The sequence below is a fragment of the Micropterus salmoides genome, unplaced genomic scaffold (assembly GCF_014851395.1).
Source record: "Micropterus salmoides isolate LMB-PRFRI ecotype aquatic unplaced genomic scaffold, ASM1485139v1 Ms_hic_scaffold_4, whole genome shotgun sequence".
Classification (NCBI taxonomy): Eukaryota; Metazoa; Chordata; class Actinopteri; order Centrarchiformes; family Centrarchidae; genus Micropterus; species Micropterus salmoides.
Window position 1 is genome coordinate 25,594,947 of NW_024043372.1, and position 18,065 is coordinate 25,613,011.

The 18,065-nt window shown below is 43.7% G+C and overlaps 1 protein-coding gene across 3 annotated transcripts in view; it reads left to right on the top strand.

Moving 5' to 3' along the window:
* Nucleotides 1-18,065, top strand: part of foxp4 (forkhead box P4) — a 93,938-nt gene that overhangs the window by 29,170 nt on the left and 46,703 nt on the right. For all 3 annotated transcript variants that reach the window (XM_038695655.1, XM_038695657.1, XM_038695656.1), the window contains exon 2: nucleotides 4,286-4,465. In XM_038695655.1, coding sequence (XP_038551583.1) covers nucleotides 4,295-4,465 — 171 coding nt within the window. In that variant the 5' untranslated portion in view covers nucleotides 4,286-4,294. The remainder of the gene's footprint in view (nucleotides 1-4,285; nucleotides 4,466-18,065) is intronic.

Here is an 18,065-nt window from a genome sequence, read left to right on the forward strand (position 1 = left end):
GCCACTAAGTGCCTCACTGTACCAGACAATTGGTTTTCCTATATTGCTTTTCATTTTGCTCAGTGTCTCTAGCTACATTTCTTATATGGGAACCTAAGGTGTGATTAATGGAGACATAAGAGCCCAGACCTGCTAGTTGGGTTTGTTCTGGGGTTTGGGGTTAAAGAAGATTCCCTCGGGGCCAGTGTCACGGTTCATTTAGTGGCGGAGTCTTTGCCAGCTTGCAGGGCGAGAGTGTGAGAATATGGGTGTGTACGTGTTTACTAAATTATGATCTGCTTGTGTATGTCATCGTTCATGTCCCTGTCAGAATCATGGAAATAAAACAGCTTCGACTCTTTGTGATGCTTTTAAAAGGCAAACCCTGGAGCTGCTCCACTGACAATAAATAGGACATTTTGTGGCCGCAATAACAGCAACCCGGCTAATTTTTTTCATGTGTGTTTTTTAGTTTGTGACTGTCAATTATAATGAAATAAAGCTCCTTTGGGACACAGAGCCACTCATTGTGAACAGAGGCTCTTCCGAATTCGGTTTGCTGATTACAAAACAGGTTAGCGCTCCAATTCCTCAGATTTCTGTTTCCGGGAAGACTGTTTCTCTTGCTCACAAATATTGATTGAACTATCAGAGATCATAGAAATAACCTGTGTGCATTCTATTTCAGGGTGAAAACTTTAATGTTTTCCAGGGTTGAACCTGCCACTAGTTACCAGGCATAACCAGAGGGAGAAAGACAGCATGCAGAGAGTAGGAGAAAGACAGATAATTCAAGAGTCAGATGAAAGTAGATAGATGATGGAGTGTAGATACTGGTACAGACAATTTTCTTTCCTTACCCCCTTCCTCCTTCTCCTTCCTGCCTGTACTCTCCCTCCCACCCTTATTCCCTCAGTTCTTTGCCTAATAAGCAGCGTTCCTGCGAGCTGATGCAAGGCGTAGGAAACAGAACAGGCGTTCTGGGACTGCTGGAAATATTCCCACATGAGGCATAACATGATAAAGACTTATTATCTCACTAAGCTGCTGTAAACACAGATGCACACATAAAAACACACTGTACACAACTCCCTCTCTCACACACAAACACACACACACACACATTTGCAGAAAGTGAAAATGGTCCGGCTTTACGCTTCTGACGAGCTGTGACCAGGAGGAATCTGACAGAGCCAATCCCTCCAACAAAGCCTGAGAGTCAGCCGTTGTGAGCCAGCTCACTGGGCATTTGGCTCGGCTTGTTTGAACTCCACACACCCAGAGAAGTGGGAAGGAATGGAGGGAGAGTTGATTTCTGATTATTATTAGTGCAAAAAAATTTTGGGAACATCTGAACAAGCTACGTGTCGAAACAGGACTCATCCCAGCTCCTCTCCGCTCATCAATCACACCAGACACACACACACACACACATAAACACATGCACCTAGAATTTGCTGTGAACTAATCCATTACAGTACAAAGGTAGGTGTCAGCCCAAACACACACACACACGTATACACCAGAGTCATCAGAAACATGTTGAGTCCCATTTCCCTTCTTCTCTTCTCCATCCCAATTAAAAGGCAAAGGAGGCCTTTTATTTCCCTCTCCTCCAAACACATTCTTTATCTCGTCTGATGTGCGCTCCTCCCTCCCTCGCTCGGTCCCCTCGGGGTAGTGGGAATGTCTCTCCCAACACACTCTCAGGTCAGAGGTTCAGGTGGAGGGGGTCTGAGCATGTAGAGAGAGTGAGAATGAGACACACAGAAAGAGTGAGTAGCGGGTTGAGGCAGGCCTCTGCACGGGCAGCTCTTCTTTGCTGCCAGAAACACTTAAACTTAAAGCAATGTGTGTGTGTATCATAGCCCTAATCAGAGACTTCAGGGTAGATTTATGCCCATGCCTTTTTCCCGACCTCCATTACACCAGCTTATATACACCCATTACAGGATATGACAGAGTACACACCCTTTAGACGAGCATACCACACTGCCTGTGTGTGTGTGTGTGTGAGTGAAAGAGAGGGCATGCGCTCCCGTCTTTACACTCCCCACTTTCCCATTAGGTCCTTGTCCACCTGCGAGCTCTATCTCTCTGTCTGTCTTTATCTCTCTTCCCCTCATTGCTAATAAGGTCAATGAGGAAGAGTAAGAAGCAGATGGGTTTACAGTACATTACAGCACAGTGCAGTATAGTGTGGGCTAGATAGCTGGCCAGTGATTCATGCTTAGTGAGACGTGTGATGATGTGAGGAGTTTCTACTGCAGTGCAAAGTCAGTGGACTGTGAGGCGGGATCTGTTGATCACTCTGCACTATGCCTTGCTTCATAATATTACCTCAGGGAGCAATTTGACCTAGCAGGGGTCTGGACGAAGGCGGGAGGAGATGGAAGGATGGATGAAATGAAGAAGGGAGGAAGTGTTGGGATGAGAAATGAGGTTGGAGATTAAGTGGCTAGCTTTAAATGTCACAATAACGCTCTCCTTCTCAGTCTTAACTTTACAGGCGGATGGGTGCCTGGAGGAAGACAGAAAAGAGTAAGTGGGGAGGAGAAATACCGCAGTGTGATTTGTGGTTCTGCTTGTTAGAGAGAAGTCCTGAACTGTAGCTTTAAAGGTTTACACAAATAAAAAAAGACATTGGACAAAAACAATCTCCTCACGAGTTCCACACCTGTCAACTTTCCTTCTCAAAAAAGCTTTTCTCCTTTGCCCTCAGTGGTATCGGGCTATACAGATTTTCTATTTTATGTGCTGAGGCCTTGAGAAGTATGCCTCTGAAACTTCTTCTCATCCCAGTACAATGATAGTGAATAAAATTTTGTTTGTACTACTCAAGGCTTTGAAAAATTCCATTTGGAAAACTCAGTAACACTGGACAATCCAAAGACCTGCTGAGGAGTAACCAGGGGGATTTTTTGGGAAGGGAAAAAACATGGCTATTAAAATGTCACAAACAAAATTGGATTTATCTCCATTGTATTGAGGCAACAGCAGAAAATTCAGTAGCAGGTAACTTCAAACCTTGGCAAAAATAAAACCTAACTATCTACTATACATGGCAAGGCACCACTCATGAGAGAATACATGTTGGGGGATGAACTGACCCTTTAACTAGCACACTCACCAGCCCGTGCACCTGCACACACTTGTATCCCACACACACAAACATGCTCAGGTCCCTGTCCCTCGGCGAGCATCTGGCAGCATTCCATTAACAGAGCCACCAGCGCTCTCTCACACCCTCACCTGCTGTCAGAGTCTCAGAGAAAAAAATATTCACACACACACACACACAGAGGATCACCTGCTATTGCCTCAGAGGAAAAGAAAAGTTAGATTCTCTCATGAAATGCCTTTTATTGTTTCCCCAGAAGGCATGGGTTGTAGTATGCCTCTGAAAAACGTGCACACACACAGACACACACAGTCACACACAGACAACGGGTACAATGCCTCGATGGCGTTTTGTGTACCCACTCTCGGTTGCTGAAATAAAACCATTAGAACTTTCCCCTTAAAAACTACGCGCCTGTGTGTGTGTTAATTTCTAAAACTGGATGAGGCAGAAAGACGAGATTGAGCTCGTCATTAGGAGTTCACAGCCTGCGTGCTTGTGTGAAGGTTTGTTTTGTTTTGTATTAGCTGCCTTGTGTGTGACTCCGTGTCTCCTCTCTCCCACGCTCAGGCTCCTAACGATGGCAAATGCGCCTGTGTGTTTGCGAGGCGTTGTTTCTCAAAAACAACAACACATCTAGGAACGGTTCGTTTTGTCGGGTTTTGTGGAAGGAACACGCTCTAATTAGAGAGGCCCTATGAAGGTGCATCAAACAGATCTTTCTCAAAGATCCAACCTGCTCATGGCTCTCACACAGCGCACACATGCCACCTCTGATTATTTGAGAAACGTCTGTGTTATTTAACTATATAGCCGAGTATTAACAGCCTTGTCAGTTCAGATTTGCTGCACGTCTGATCCTAATCCATGCGTACGCTCCTAGACGCACATTTACATGAAGACAAAAAAGTGTCTGCTTCAGGTGTTGCTTTGTGGCCACTTGGGCATGTTTGTGTGTGGGTGGTTCATGACCAAAAGCCCTTTTTCGCAAAGTACACGTGCACACAGGCACATGCACATAAAACACACACAATTCACTTCTCTATCTCTGCATGTGTTTATTTTAGTTTCCTGCCTTGTTTGTTCGCTCAGATGGAAACAGGCTTTCAGCTCAAACTGCCCCAGCCACTTTTGTTCAATCTGTGTGTTGTCTTGCCCTTCCACCCCCCCCCCCCTGCCTGTCAGGTGCCAGTGATGATGGTGGAATCAGCCTCTGAGACCATTCGAACGACACCGTCCAACCAGAACGGAGTCAGCAGCCTCAGCAGCCAATCAGATGGTGGGGGAGGAAGAGAGGGCGGGTCTAACGGAGACACCAACGGAGAGATCAGCCCAGTCGACTTACTGCACCTGCAACAGCAACAGGTGTGTGCGTGTGTGTGTGTGTACATGTCTTTAGGCCTGTGTATGTGGTTGACACTATGTTTACACATCTACCTGTGTATATGTGCTCATGAGACTTGTTTTGCAACAACTCCAACTTGCGCAACTCTGTGTACGGTACATTGTCTAGAACAGCACGTACAGACCAGGACGTTATATAATGCACAGATGTAACAACACGTAGTCGGCCTAGAGTTTGGTAATTGTCAGCTTTGCATATGCGAACGGTGAAAAGCTCTGACAGGTTGGTTTGCCGGTGCTTTAATTATCTATTGTTCATAATGTGCCAACTAATTCCATTAGGACAAAGTTCACCATCATAATTCATACACACAAGGTTCCCACTGATATATTATTACACATTGCAGGCTGAGGAAAAAATTGGAAGACATACCTGCTATTTAAGCCCTGCCTAGGTGAGAGAAGCCATTTTGTCCTGTTGCGGGTCAGACATATGGTCAAACATTCTCACAATGGCATGCAAACACACACTCGATGTACGACTCCGACTCTGAAGGAGCGTGCGTGAGAGAGCCTGTTCTATTTTTTCACTGATCCATGAAGTGGTGTTTGTGTGTGTTTGACACGTCAGCGTGTAGCGTCTCCACTTATGCTATTTATCTTGCTTCCTGTGCGTCAGTCCCCACTCCATACACACACTCATCCCTCTATATGCACACACACACACACAGGCCACTGTGTGAAATTGAACCTTCCCGGAACTTCTTGGATGAAATTCTACATTTTTATTTCTCATACCCCCAGAAATCCACATAGCTCTTTTCTGATTGCTCTCTTAAGGGCCCGAGCCTTCACACATATTACACACACACACACACACACACACACACACACACACACTCACACTCACACAGAGCATTTTCAAATGTTTTTTCATCCAGAGGTCTCTAGATTAGTCATTTGTCCATAACTGCACAAGAATGTCCGCTGAGTGTTGTCATCTTATGATGGAAACTCACTGATTCATATTTTTCAGTCGCTGATGTGGCATTTGCTGCAGTTGATGAAGAGATTACGAGAGAAGAAATTCTCCTAATTATGTATAAGCATGTCAATATTTATAGCTGCCTCTCTCTTGTTCTGTGTGTGTGGATGTTTGCATGTGTGTGTTATGTTGTGTCCGTCCATCTCAGAAGGTCAGTGTGGGTTCTGGGCTCTCCGACACCAGCTGAGTTTTTGGTTGAGGAAACCCAGGGGGGAGGGAAAAATCAGGGTTTCCTACATGCTGCTAAAATTATTCCCCCTAATTATAATGATGGAGCCTTAGGTGAATGAAGAACACTAAAGGCCCTTCACTCCTGTCCTGCTCTCCCTCCTCCTTCCTCTGACTGCATCCTCACCCTGCTTCCTCAGCAACCTTCATCCGAGGACACACACTCACAGCCGTGCACGAATGCACACACATAAACACCAAACCTGTAGCTCACACAAAGCAGGTCTTTATTCTCTCGGACGTGTCTCCGCTCTCTATGTTTTTGCACCTGTGTGTGTGTGTGTGTTTGTGTGTGTGTGTGTGTGTGTGTGTGAGCACGCTGGTATTTCCTCTCTTGAGCGGGTTACCAACCATAAACATACCTCCCTCTCTCTTTCCATCGCTTTCTCTTCCTTTCTCTTTCACTGTACTTCTTTTTCTTTCTATTCGCCGCGGACCATGAAAGACAAGCACAACCTTTCCTCCAGATACCAACCCTCACCTCGCAAAAAATGTTACATTTTTGTAGCAATTTAGATTTCTATTTAGAGCTTTCTGTTAAGCTAAATTTGCACAGATTGAAACGGTTTCAGTTGTCAGGAGGTGTGTCCCTCCTGTCCTATGGATACTTGTTTGCTTTCTGCCACTATGGCTGTTTTACTGTACAGTGGAATGGTAAGTGAGCATATGATAAAGTATATGATTGATTCTTGATATATTTCCTCTGCACTGACTATACATACTATGTTGTAATAAAATATAGATGACTCTCTATAAGAATAACACCTCCTCCTCACCCTCCCTCACCCCCTGGATAAGATGGGTGTTCTGTGCCAGTGAGCACTGCTGAGTGGCTGCACTGATATCAAAACCAGATATTTTTCTTCATTCATCTCATTCTTTTTTTCAATCTTTTCTTCTCTGTTCACACCATTTAAATAAAAAAAACACAATCTACATTTATTTATTGTGAATTCAAGGCCTTTAAAAAGTATTAAAATATATACACTTTTGTGAGGTTAGAGGTGTTATATAATATATATATATATTGTGTGTCCCTGCAGAACAGGGTTTGTAACTTGTAACACAAATTGTCCCCTAAAAATTTGTGTCCTCTTTTTCATACTGACCATTTGTAGTTTCACTTGCATTACTTAAGTTCAAATGAAAGAAAGACCACTTTTGTTTAGTTTTTGTTTAAAATTAGTCTAAACATACATGTCAGTTAAATTTTAAAATGCCCTGGACATCATACATCTCCTTCTTTGAAACCTGCAAATATGTTCTCTGTCCATAAGATCTTTGCCTTTTTTGTCCCTTGTTCCATCACAAGACTTGATTTATTTGAGCTTTGGTGTATTAGTTCTGGGTGGCCATAAAGGCTGTATTTTTAGCTTGTGCCCACCGCTCATAAAATCAATATAGTCTGATACAGACAGCCTCTATACTGACACTGGTTACCTGACTGTATTGTATAAGAACCTGCTCTCATGCTTTAACCTGAAAGTCTTGGATATACCTCCTCCTCCTCCTCCTCTTGTTCCTTTCTCTTCCACGCTTGAGTCTCTCACCTGAAGGTGTAGTGCCAGACTAGTGTTGGTGCTTAAACACCATGCCAGTGCGCACTGGAGCAGAAAAGACACACACAACGAACTCCTGACAGCGTGGTGTTGTCAGAATACAAAGCCATCTTTTCCTTGGGCCCCTTGGGAACCTGAGAGAAATCACAGATATCTCCAGCCGTCAAACTCCTCCACTGGCCTCTCTCTGTCTTCTGTCTCTCCCACGGTGTCGCCATCTTTCTCTGACTAATTTTCTTTGGCATAGATAGATAGATAGATAGATAGATAGATAGATAGATAGATAGATAGATAGATAGATAGATAGATGGGGAAGTGGGTGAGCGGAAAGGAGGGATTGGGGAGATTTTAGGAATTTAGGTAAAAGGAGGAGCAAAGAGGCAGCACATTGTGGTGGGGTGGGGGGCATTGGTGGGCTGGAGAAGAGGAATAGAGGGATAAGGGAGGGTGTAACGCTGAGACGTGTCAGAAAAGGGCGCCTGGGCCTCCCTGTGGAATGTGGCCTGTCTGCCTCCCCAGAAAGAACTGAGCAGGAGAGAGGGAAGAAAGAGGGAAGAAAGGGGAAGAGGGGGCGAAGACCAGTTCTGCCCCATCATCAAGGGGAAGAGAGGAGGGAGGGAGGAGAGGAAAGGAAAACAAAGAGCGGAGTTACAGGGCGAGAGGCAGGAGAGGTGGAAAAGTGAGAGTGCAGCAGAGAGTGTATGGCACTTTGTTGAGGTGCCGGGCACGGGTGTAGACATGAAATGATGCATAGCAGAGGAGAAATGTAAGCAGGATAAATCCTAACAAATCTCAAAGTGTGTGTGTGTGTGTGTGTGTGTGTGTGTGTGTGTGTGTGGTGTGTGTGTGTGTGTGTGTGTGTGTGTGGCTGAGTGGAGGTTGCTCTGACGAGAACCAGGTGTCTTCAGTTCTTCCCTTTTCTTTACGTCTCTCACCCCCCACCTTTTTTTTTTTGCAGATGTGGGTCCGCACTTTGAGCACCGTCACTTCCCCTCTCTCCCGTATATCTCTCATCCTTTTCCCTCTGCATCAGTTAATGGTTTCTGGTGTTTCATCAGCTACAGTAGTCGTGGCTGGTAATGACGGGAAGAGAGGAGAGGGGAAAGTAGGAGGGACAGGAAAGAGAGAGATGTGGTGGCAAAAAGGTGCCATTTCCTCTTAGGAGTGGCTCTCAACCAGCCAGAGAGGGGTTTCCCTCTTTCTCTCTGTCTTGCTTTCTCTCCTGCCCTTAACTCACTCTGCAAATAAAAAGTGAGAGGCAGATTGTTGCGTGGTCTCCCTCCTTCTCCAAGGGTTTTAAAGCAACATTGGTTGAGAAAAAGGCAGTTTTAGAAATTGGTTTGGAGCTTCGATCCCTGCTCCCATTTGTCATAATCTATTTTTTCCTCAGTGCTTCCCTCTTTTTTCTCTCTCTCAAATGCACACACACATACTGACAATCTTTGTTTCTCTCCCTCTCTCATACACACACTCAGGCCGTTACACACATGCACAGAGCTGATGTGAGTTAATGAAGGGTGTAATTAAGGAGCCACAGTGATGACTGGAGATCAGGGGGAACCGATACAGATCTCAGATATACACAAACACTGATGAAAGATAGCGACTCTGTGTGAAAGCGCATGTGCAAGAGTGTGCATTTGGGTTTGATGCCGGCAGTGCTTTGCGGATAGATGTATGAGACTATGAGTATGTTAGCAGACGGTGAGAGATGCTGGATGATTCGTGTAATGTATGGCTTCCTGTTAGATTAGCTAGACTCAGTAATTACGGCCTGTATGGATGGAGGTGGGGAGGTTTTGACAAATATGTGATTCTACAGCTCTGGTTGCTAGGCTTTGCTAAATTATGGGGAGATGATTGGTCACTGGGACAGTTATGTCCTGTTTGACCTCCAGCTCTCGACTAGAGTTCACTTTCAGGTCAGGAGTGCAGAGGAGACAGAGGTGAAGGGGTGGCTAGAGAAATGGAGGAGGAGGTGAGGAAAACAGACATTTTCAGAGCCATTTTCTAGTTTGTCAGCGAAGGGGGATTTAAATTAATTACATAATGCTTGCGTTGTGCGCATCTGCATGACAGGTTGTATCCCATGTGTGTCTGTGTCTGTCATTTTTTTGTACGTCTGTGTGCTTGCATAACCCGTGTGTGTGCATGTGTCCGTTTGTCGTGTGTGCGGGCCAGTAAATCAGTCCCAGGCCTCTCTCTGAGTGCTGTCACCTCCTAAAATCTTTCCCTCGGTCTGGGCCAGGCCTGCCTCTTTATGTCTGAGGTCAGCATAGTTCACAGGTCACCAGAGGTCATGCTGAGACAGAGGAGGGGCAAGTTGGGTTGCCTAGCATCACAGAACACCCACTGCCGTTAGCACGGCAATACAAAGAGACCTATACAACGGAAACTTCCTCTAGGAGTCTAAAAAGCACTTGCAGCTCCATTTATATGTTGTGTTTGACTTTTACTTCCCTTTTTTTCTTGTGTTTTTGATGTCTCTTTATATGAATCTGTTTTGATTGATTGAGGAAGACTATCACATGATGCTACTTGCTGAATATTTAGATTTGAGACATCATTAATTCTCCTTGTGGGGGATCCAAGACATGTATGCGCTTTATCACATACACATATATGTAAACACACCCACACACTCACGCAGGCACACACACACAATGCCACAAACACACCTGCAAATCTCATAGTCAGTAATGAATTTCACATGACTCCCCTTCCTCATATTTCTCATTCAGTGTTTTTTTTTCACACATTGAGACCTAATTCTGAGATGCTGAGATGTTGTATTTATGAGCGCTCATAAAAATCATTTTACTACTTTTTCCAGCCAGGCCACTGACTGTTTGAGAATCCACTGTGAGAGTTGGAGAGCAGATTTTTGTTCTCATTATTGATGTCCTTTCTATTCCCTTGCTTTTGTGTTTCCCTGCTCTTTGACCTCCATATACACTTTCATTCTCTAATTACAGATGTTACTGAGGCACAGCCGTGGTTTGACAAGGTTCTGAAATCATAGCTAATAGATGTGTCATTATTTTCACATTGACATGTAACTGTAAAACTTACTTAATGATAAAGTTTATTGTCCATGCCGCTCCAAAGAAGCATGCTACAGGGCTACGAGTCTTGTGGATAAGGAGTAGACAGAGAGTAGATATGGTCCACCAGGCCAAATCAGCCAGCATGGACGCAGTCACGGTTGGTTGACCCAAGCAGTCAGGAGGCTCAGGGACAAGAATAGACAGATACCAACAGAAGAAGGGTGTGTGTGTGTGTGTGTGTGTGTGTGTGTGTGTTTGTCCTGCCTGTGTTGTGGAGACTGAGTTATACACACTTCCCTGGGCACCTGCAGGGGTTAGTTTGGGTTTGGTTGCCATGGGAGTGTTTGGAAGCACTTACACTGGGTAGGCCTAACTGCACTGTCAGGTAAATAGCACACACGTGTACACACACACGCTCACACATGAGCATAGACAGACACTCTGTGGAGACGTTTCTGTCTTCTGAGAGTAAAAAAGTCAACTGTTGACTCTCGCTCTTCAGAAGGTATCACCATGGTGACTGAGGCCTTTTTAAGAGGTCGTAGGTCAGCGAGCAAAGCTGACCTCATTACTGCTACTAGTCAGTGACACTGGAGTGTGACTGTGTGTGTGTGTTTGTGTTCACATTGGTCACCATCTACTGCTTTCTCTATTAAAAAGAAGCAGCCATAATTGGTTTTAATTGACATGTGCTCAGATACAGTGTTTCAGAGTTCGCTAGGGGCAAGGAACTCAAGAGAGAAAGAGAGCATTAGTTTACAACCCCCACCCACACAGGTCAGAAATCCTCATATCGTGGTCATAGTCTCCTCTCTTTTCCCCCACTCCGGACTCACAGAAAGAGATGGACACAGAGTTGGGAACAAGAGAAAGTAAAGAGTAAAGACAAAATGTGCAATGCTTACAAGGCTGCTAGGCAAGTAGTTACCCTGGAAACAGTCGAGAGTCCGGGTTGCACACAATGGACACACACACATATACACACCACGCACACAATAGCTGCGGAGGCCTAAAGTGTTGCTAATTAGCTAGTCTGTGCTGGTTCTTTGTGTGAGCCATTTTAAAAGAGAGATTAGAGTCAACAGGGAGGAGGAGAGGAATGTAGCTCTTCTCTCTCTCGGTTGCTTTCTTCTTGAGCTCTGGGACAGTGTGTGACGGCCTTTTTTATTTTCACCTGACAGACAGAATGCATTTGTTGTCTTGTCAGTTTAGGTTTCAGAACTAAAAACATATGAAAAAAGTATAGTGATACTTATGGTATGGTATGGTAGCACTTACAGCCATGAATAAATCATAGAAAGCGGCATCAGCAAATGACACACTCCTCAAACTTAAATTTCTTCTTCACCCAAATACTGTTGTATAATAATATGGGCATTTGTGAAAACTTCTTTAGAAGCTTTTTCTTGTTGCCCCCCAACTTTATCACTGCAACGAATTGACTGTAGAATTTACAGTAAATACCTGGCAAAAAAGTTGCCAATAATAATGCCAAAAAATGCTGCTAAATACTGTAAAAGAAATTACAGTATATAACAGGATATATTTTACAGGTTTTTGCTGTATATGTATTACAGCAATTTATTGTTGTTTTTACAATAAAACAACAATTAATTGTAATCTAATTTATAACATTATATTCTGTTCAAATTGCATAAACACTACAGTTGCCTGTAAATAGCTGTTAAAATGTCACAATACAACATATTGCTGCAGATTTATTTTTAGTTAGTTTTTGACCTAACAAAGATTGTATTAGATCATCTTCACCTTTCATATAAAGCTAAAATTAGAGCTGCAACGCAACATTTATTTATTTTAGTTTTTCAACTTTTGCTTATACATACAGCAACACAAGCAAATTGCATGCGAGTCACAACCTTTTTATATAAAGCCTATGGTAGCAACCTACATACATACAACAGTCCCTTCACTCCTGGTTTCAAAACCACCGCAAGTATAACAATTACCAACAAAAAATACTATATTCTAAGCAGACACATTTAAAAAACATAAATCATAAAGTAACATTTGTATTTCAAACAAATAAAAAAGTTATTAGCAATTTTTAACAAAACTCCCTTCACCGCTATGCATCATGGGAATTCTGAGGGATGGACGTATGCTACTATATATCACTCCAGACTCACACAGGGGTGCGTGTGCGCAGCGGTTTGATTCCGTCCTCAACTTCCACTTAAAGCCTAAGTGTTTCAGCAGCGGAACGTGTAGCCTGTCACATGTTAATGACTTTTTTTTAATATTTCCTTTTTGTGTTTCTACTACATTCTCCACAGCTCTCTGTGGCCCGCTTTCATTCCGTCATCTGCAGGGATGCATATCAGACAGGGAACATTTCAGAATAAGAGCGTTTTGCCTGCCTGATTTTGCTGACATGTTTAGATTTTGTTAATTTGGTGATTAGTGCTTGCTTTTTGTGCTTCTACTATGCTTAAGTAGGCTACGTAGTAAAAAATTTTCTTTTTTGTCTGTTTTAACCATGTTTATTGTTGGTATACGATCGGGAGTCCGCACAGGGTATTTTATTTTGAAGATTTACCAGATTCTCTGTGCCGTTTATGTGTCTGACTTCCTGCTGGTTCTTCTGCTCTGTGCTGCTTGACACGGTTTCCATCAAAAATACACCGTCTGCGTATTCTCTCCAGAGCTGAGTGGAGAGACACTTTTGGTGTGAGCACAAGCATTGACTAGAATGGCTGCAATCAGCTCCGGCAGCCGCGACACAGACGGACTCAGTGGACTCTCCGAGTGAGTCACGTTGACTTGGAATAAATGACTTGGTAACAGGCGGGCCCCGTGATGAAGCTCCGCCCCCGCCCAGGAAGAACTCTTTCAAACTGCCTTTTGCAACGTAATCTGATATCAACAGCATTTAAGTGTAATATCTATTATCTACAGTTAAAATGCAGTTTGCCTGTAATTTTACAATATGTTACTTTGGAAAAATGCTGTCAACAGCTGTATTTTGGACCCATAATGCATTGCGATTTACAACCTTTGTAAAATGACAGAACAATAAGTTACTGTAAATTTTTACTGTAGAAACTATAGCAATTTACTACAGTGCAATTAAATGTATGCTCATTCAAGGTCAGATTTCCCAAAGAATAAATCTGTTTATACACCCATTTTAACTCACTCTATTGGTGACACAGAAGGTGAAAAACTGAAAAATCTCCATACCATAAAAATGTAATAGCATTGGGGGTTTTTTTTGTGTGTACTTCCAAATAAGTTGTTTAATTTATACGGATAAATTATTAATGGGTGACTTAAAACCGGGGCGGCACAGTGGTGCAGTGGTTAGCACTGTCGCCTTTTTTTTGTTTGCATGTTCTCCCCGTGTCTGCGTGGGTTCTCTCCGGGTGCTCCGGTTTCCTCCCACTGTCCAAAGACATGCGACTAGGTTAATTGGTGTGAGTGTGAGCGTGAGTGGTTGTTCGTCTATGTGTGGCCCTGCGATGGACTGGCGACCTGTCCAGGGTGTACCCCGCCTTTCGCCCATACGCAGGATAAGCGGTTGACGATGGATGGATGGACTTAAAACCGTCCTCAATGCTTTTGTTGACTGCCCTAATGGACTTCTCTGAACATAATTGTTTGTGAGAAAAATGTAATCATAGTGATAAAAAGTCAAAGCAAAAATAAGACAATGTCAAAAAAACGTTTTAAAAGAATAGACAATTGTGCTGGGCTTTGAGTTATTTTAAATAAAAAAAAAGTGCCCTATCACATCTGTTTGGATTATTCTTACTAAATGACATAGTTGAGCGCTCGCACACAGTTCCCCATTTCCCTTTTTTGGAACACACCCCACCCCTGCTTCTCATTTGCGGAAGTTAAAGATTTTTTACTTGTTTAGAAGTTTAACTTCTTGTACAGCAGTCAGCCTTTGTTGTGCCTGCCCACTTCCGGCGTTTGTATGTGTGTGTGTGTGTGTCTATGTGGTAAGGGTGGGTGTGAGGGTGTGTCCATCTCCATCTCCACAGCCACAACCAGGTGTAAAAACCCTCTGAACCAAAGACATGAAAGAGTTTTATTTCCATCGAAGCGGGCAGGCAGGCTAATACTTTTACAGGCCACTGACTAGGAACGTGTTTTTCTGTTTAACCAATAGGCGTCTGTGTGTGTACATTTGTCTTTATGTGCGTATGTGTCTGTGTATGCATGTGCACATGGCAGACAGTCTCTGTTTGTGTATGTATGTGTTTTCCCTCTGTCTCCTGAGCTGAGTCTTGGCAGTGTCTTGCATGTGTTATTAGTTTGAATTTTTTTTTTTGGGGGGGGGGGGGTATTAATAATAACAGTTAAACGGTTTCCATATGTGAGGCCTGGTTGCCAGGCTAGTGCTATCCTCATCATGGGCTGGCCTCGGACAGTCTCTCCTCTCAGGAGCTGCTCTCGTTGAGCAGGAGAAGCAGCTTAAACTCTGGAGGTCACCCAGCTAAGACCTAACACCCAAGTGGCAATGTCTTCCCAGGAACATGACCAAATTACTTAACTGTCGTCCCATATATGAGAGGTGAGCTAAACATTACAAGGTACACTGTGTGTTTGTGTGTGTGTGTGTGTGTGTGTGTGTGTGTGTGTGTGTGTGTGTGTTTTCCGCTGTGGGCTGGGTCTGTCTGGAGTGAGACCTTCCTCTCTTGCCAAACGAGCTGTGTTGCAAACCACGGGGAAACTGCATATGTGTATATGATGTATGACGTGCATTTGTGCGTGCGTGTGTGTGTGTGTGTGTGTGTGGAAGGAAACTGCTGTAGAGCTATTTGCCATCAATTAGCGGCCTGGACTGAGATGAGGCCAACAATATGGAGGGAGCTGCTTTTATAGTCTCAGGAAAGTAGTTCCTCTCTCTTTCTGTCCCTGCTCACCTCATCATTATCTTTAATTGTCTATCTCTCAATGCCCTTTTCACTTAACCGAGAAAAGCTGACAACAACTCCTTAGGAAGAGGTAGGTTTTTTCCTGTGTGTGTGTGTTCAAGTGTATTTGTATGATGATGAATTGTGTCATGATATAAAGCAGTCCGGGGTATTCAGTCAGCTCCTTTTTATGACTGTGCGTATACCCCTGTGAATCAATAGAAACATTAGATGAGTTTAAGGACGTACTTGAAGGGGAGAGGTTTTCTCGTTTCACAAAACAGTTTTGAACTGAAGAGAACCATCTGGAAAACGGCAGGGTCCCCAGAGTTTAGAACAGGTCCCTTTTGTGAAAAATAGGATGTGAAAAAAAAAATCTAAAATCAGCCAGGGTTTTCAAACATTACAGCATATTTTGAAGTTCTTTTGGAGTTTGTGACTTTTTATTGCGTTGGCTCTTGAAAGCGGTCTTTCCTCTCTTTAATGGTCAGTCTGGGCCCAGAGAAGCTTGCTTCAGCCATTTTAAAACCTCAGCTCTCGAACGGTGCCTTTATATTGCGGAAACATTACATTAAATAGCTGAACGGGATTGTGGCTGGCTGGTGTTTCTGAAGGTGTCCCAGATAGTTCCAGCTCGGCGGCGGCCTCAACAGATTGAGGTATTCAGTGCCGTTTAAATTAAGTTGTATTAGAGGACAACTGGTTTGAAGTCTACGTTCACGTTGAGCGAAAACAAATGGCAGGAAAGCTGGTGAAGGGAGGCCGGAAAGACCTAATTAATAGCAGAAAAAGAGAAGGAGTACGTGAGGAAGAGTCAGAGGAAAGGGGCGAAGTCTTGGCACAGCATAGTTTATTTGTAACCCACCATGAAATTGAGTGGCTTTAGCAGGCTTTGGCTCAGACTGGCCCTTACCCCTATATGTTTACCCCCTGGAAACCCCTGATCTACCCTAAATATATACCACTTCCTGCTCCCTTACACCTCTTACACTTATAGTAGCATCTAACTTTAAAGAATTACAATGCGTTGAGAAATCAATGTATTTTTGACAAATTACCTACATTGTTGCAGTTACCATAGACAAACTAGGCATGATTGGCATGATGAGTAAACACTTTCTGACAAAAGTGTTGTTAGTGCCAGTTTCTCCAGTCACTTTAAGACTGCATTCAGTCATTGCTTACTGCAACAAAGAAAATGCACCGTGCTACAGAGCAAATTACCATTCTGCCCTAACATAATCCTACAAATTTCCCATTAAATTGAACGTCTGGTGGAAAACATGAGCGCAAGTAAAATCAGCTGCTGTAATGTTTGGTTGGGAAAAAACTTCCAGACTTTGGCCTTGATGGTGAATGGTTAACAACTACAACAAGCTATGGGACTGTCAGTCTTCTCAGCAATTTACATTACATACATAACGCTAGTTGTCTTCATTGTAAAAATGCAACAAATATATTATAACCATATTTTAAATATTGATATGCTAATCCTAAATGTGGCTTTACCTTTAGTTACCTATATATGCGAGACCCACAGCTGCCGTCACGGTAGTGGGTCTTTGTCTGACAGTCAAGAGAAGGCGAGGGTCCCCTCATAAGGCCAACAGCTGCATTCACAAAGCTTGCTTTCCATTGGCCTGGCCAATCTATTTTAGGCTTCCGTCTAACCCATCTACTCTGAGAATTTACTGTGGTGAGTAAGGGTATGGGTAACAGATTTCAAGAGAGGCGAGGGGAGGGGGCAGGGTACAAGAAAGATGCAATACTTGGAGAAATGCCAACCAAACTTTACTGAGTTATACATTATATGGAGAGGCAGAGGGCAGGCAAGAGACAGATCGGGTGATATAGATGGAGAGAAAGAAAGTTGGAAAGATCTGGGAAAGCAATCTGGTTTTTGTGGTGAGTGACAGTGATGCATTTGATATGTAAGATTCCACCACGGCTGTAACCAAGCCTTCACTCACATGTGCCTCAAAGTCATATAGCAATCCCACTAACTGTCACCTCTTCAGTAATCCAACTTTGTGTACAGTGTGTGTGGGTGTAAATACTGGGCTAGCTTGTGAAGACAGGTGAGCTGCTAGTACTGTAGTATCATCATCCTTTTAACAAATTTACATGCTTTGTAGATTGTGTTACATCTGTTCAGTCTTGTTTCATCTTCTTCACTGATCATGATTCCCTCTGAGTATCCAAAGAAAGAGAAGGAATCAAAGATAAGAGAGATTTAGACCCAAAAAAACTAATAGAGAGTAGGCCAAGCCAAAAGGAGAGAGAAATTAGAGTAGGAGGGGGGTTTATTGGAGTTCGGAGGTGTTTTCTGGTGCTAAAGTGAGGAGGCACAGTGCACACAGATACAAGGGATCACAGGGCTGACCCAGGAGGACGACAGCTTCGATGCAGCTTTAGCTTGGCTTTCAGCTTCAATGACAGCACTCCAGAAAGGAGATAGAGAGAAAGAGGGAAGTAAGTGTGGAAAAAAAAGAAGATCCACCGTTACTTTCTGAACCCGGTCTCTCTCACTGATCCGAAATCAGAGAGCGTGCAGGCCTGTAGAGAGGCAGCTGTGTGTGACGATCTCTTTTCCACATCTTCACCCTATATCTGTCTACCCCTCTCGCCATCTCTCGCTCTCTCCTGGGGAAGAAAGGGGTTTAGAAATGGAGGAGTGGTGCATCACAAGCCTCTCTTCCCAGGCTGCTGAGCTAGTAAGACAGAGAGGGGATACTTGTTTTGCGCTGGACAGATCTGTTACGTCCGTTGCTGCTGAAACATCTGAGACTAGCCTAGTTTAGCTCTGTCGTGGACAGATGAAACAATGAGCTTCTCACTCACCCTCGCTTATGCTCC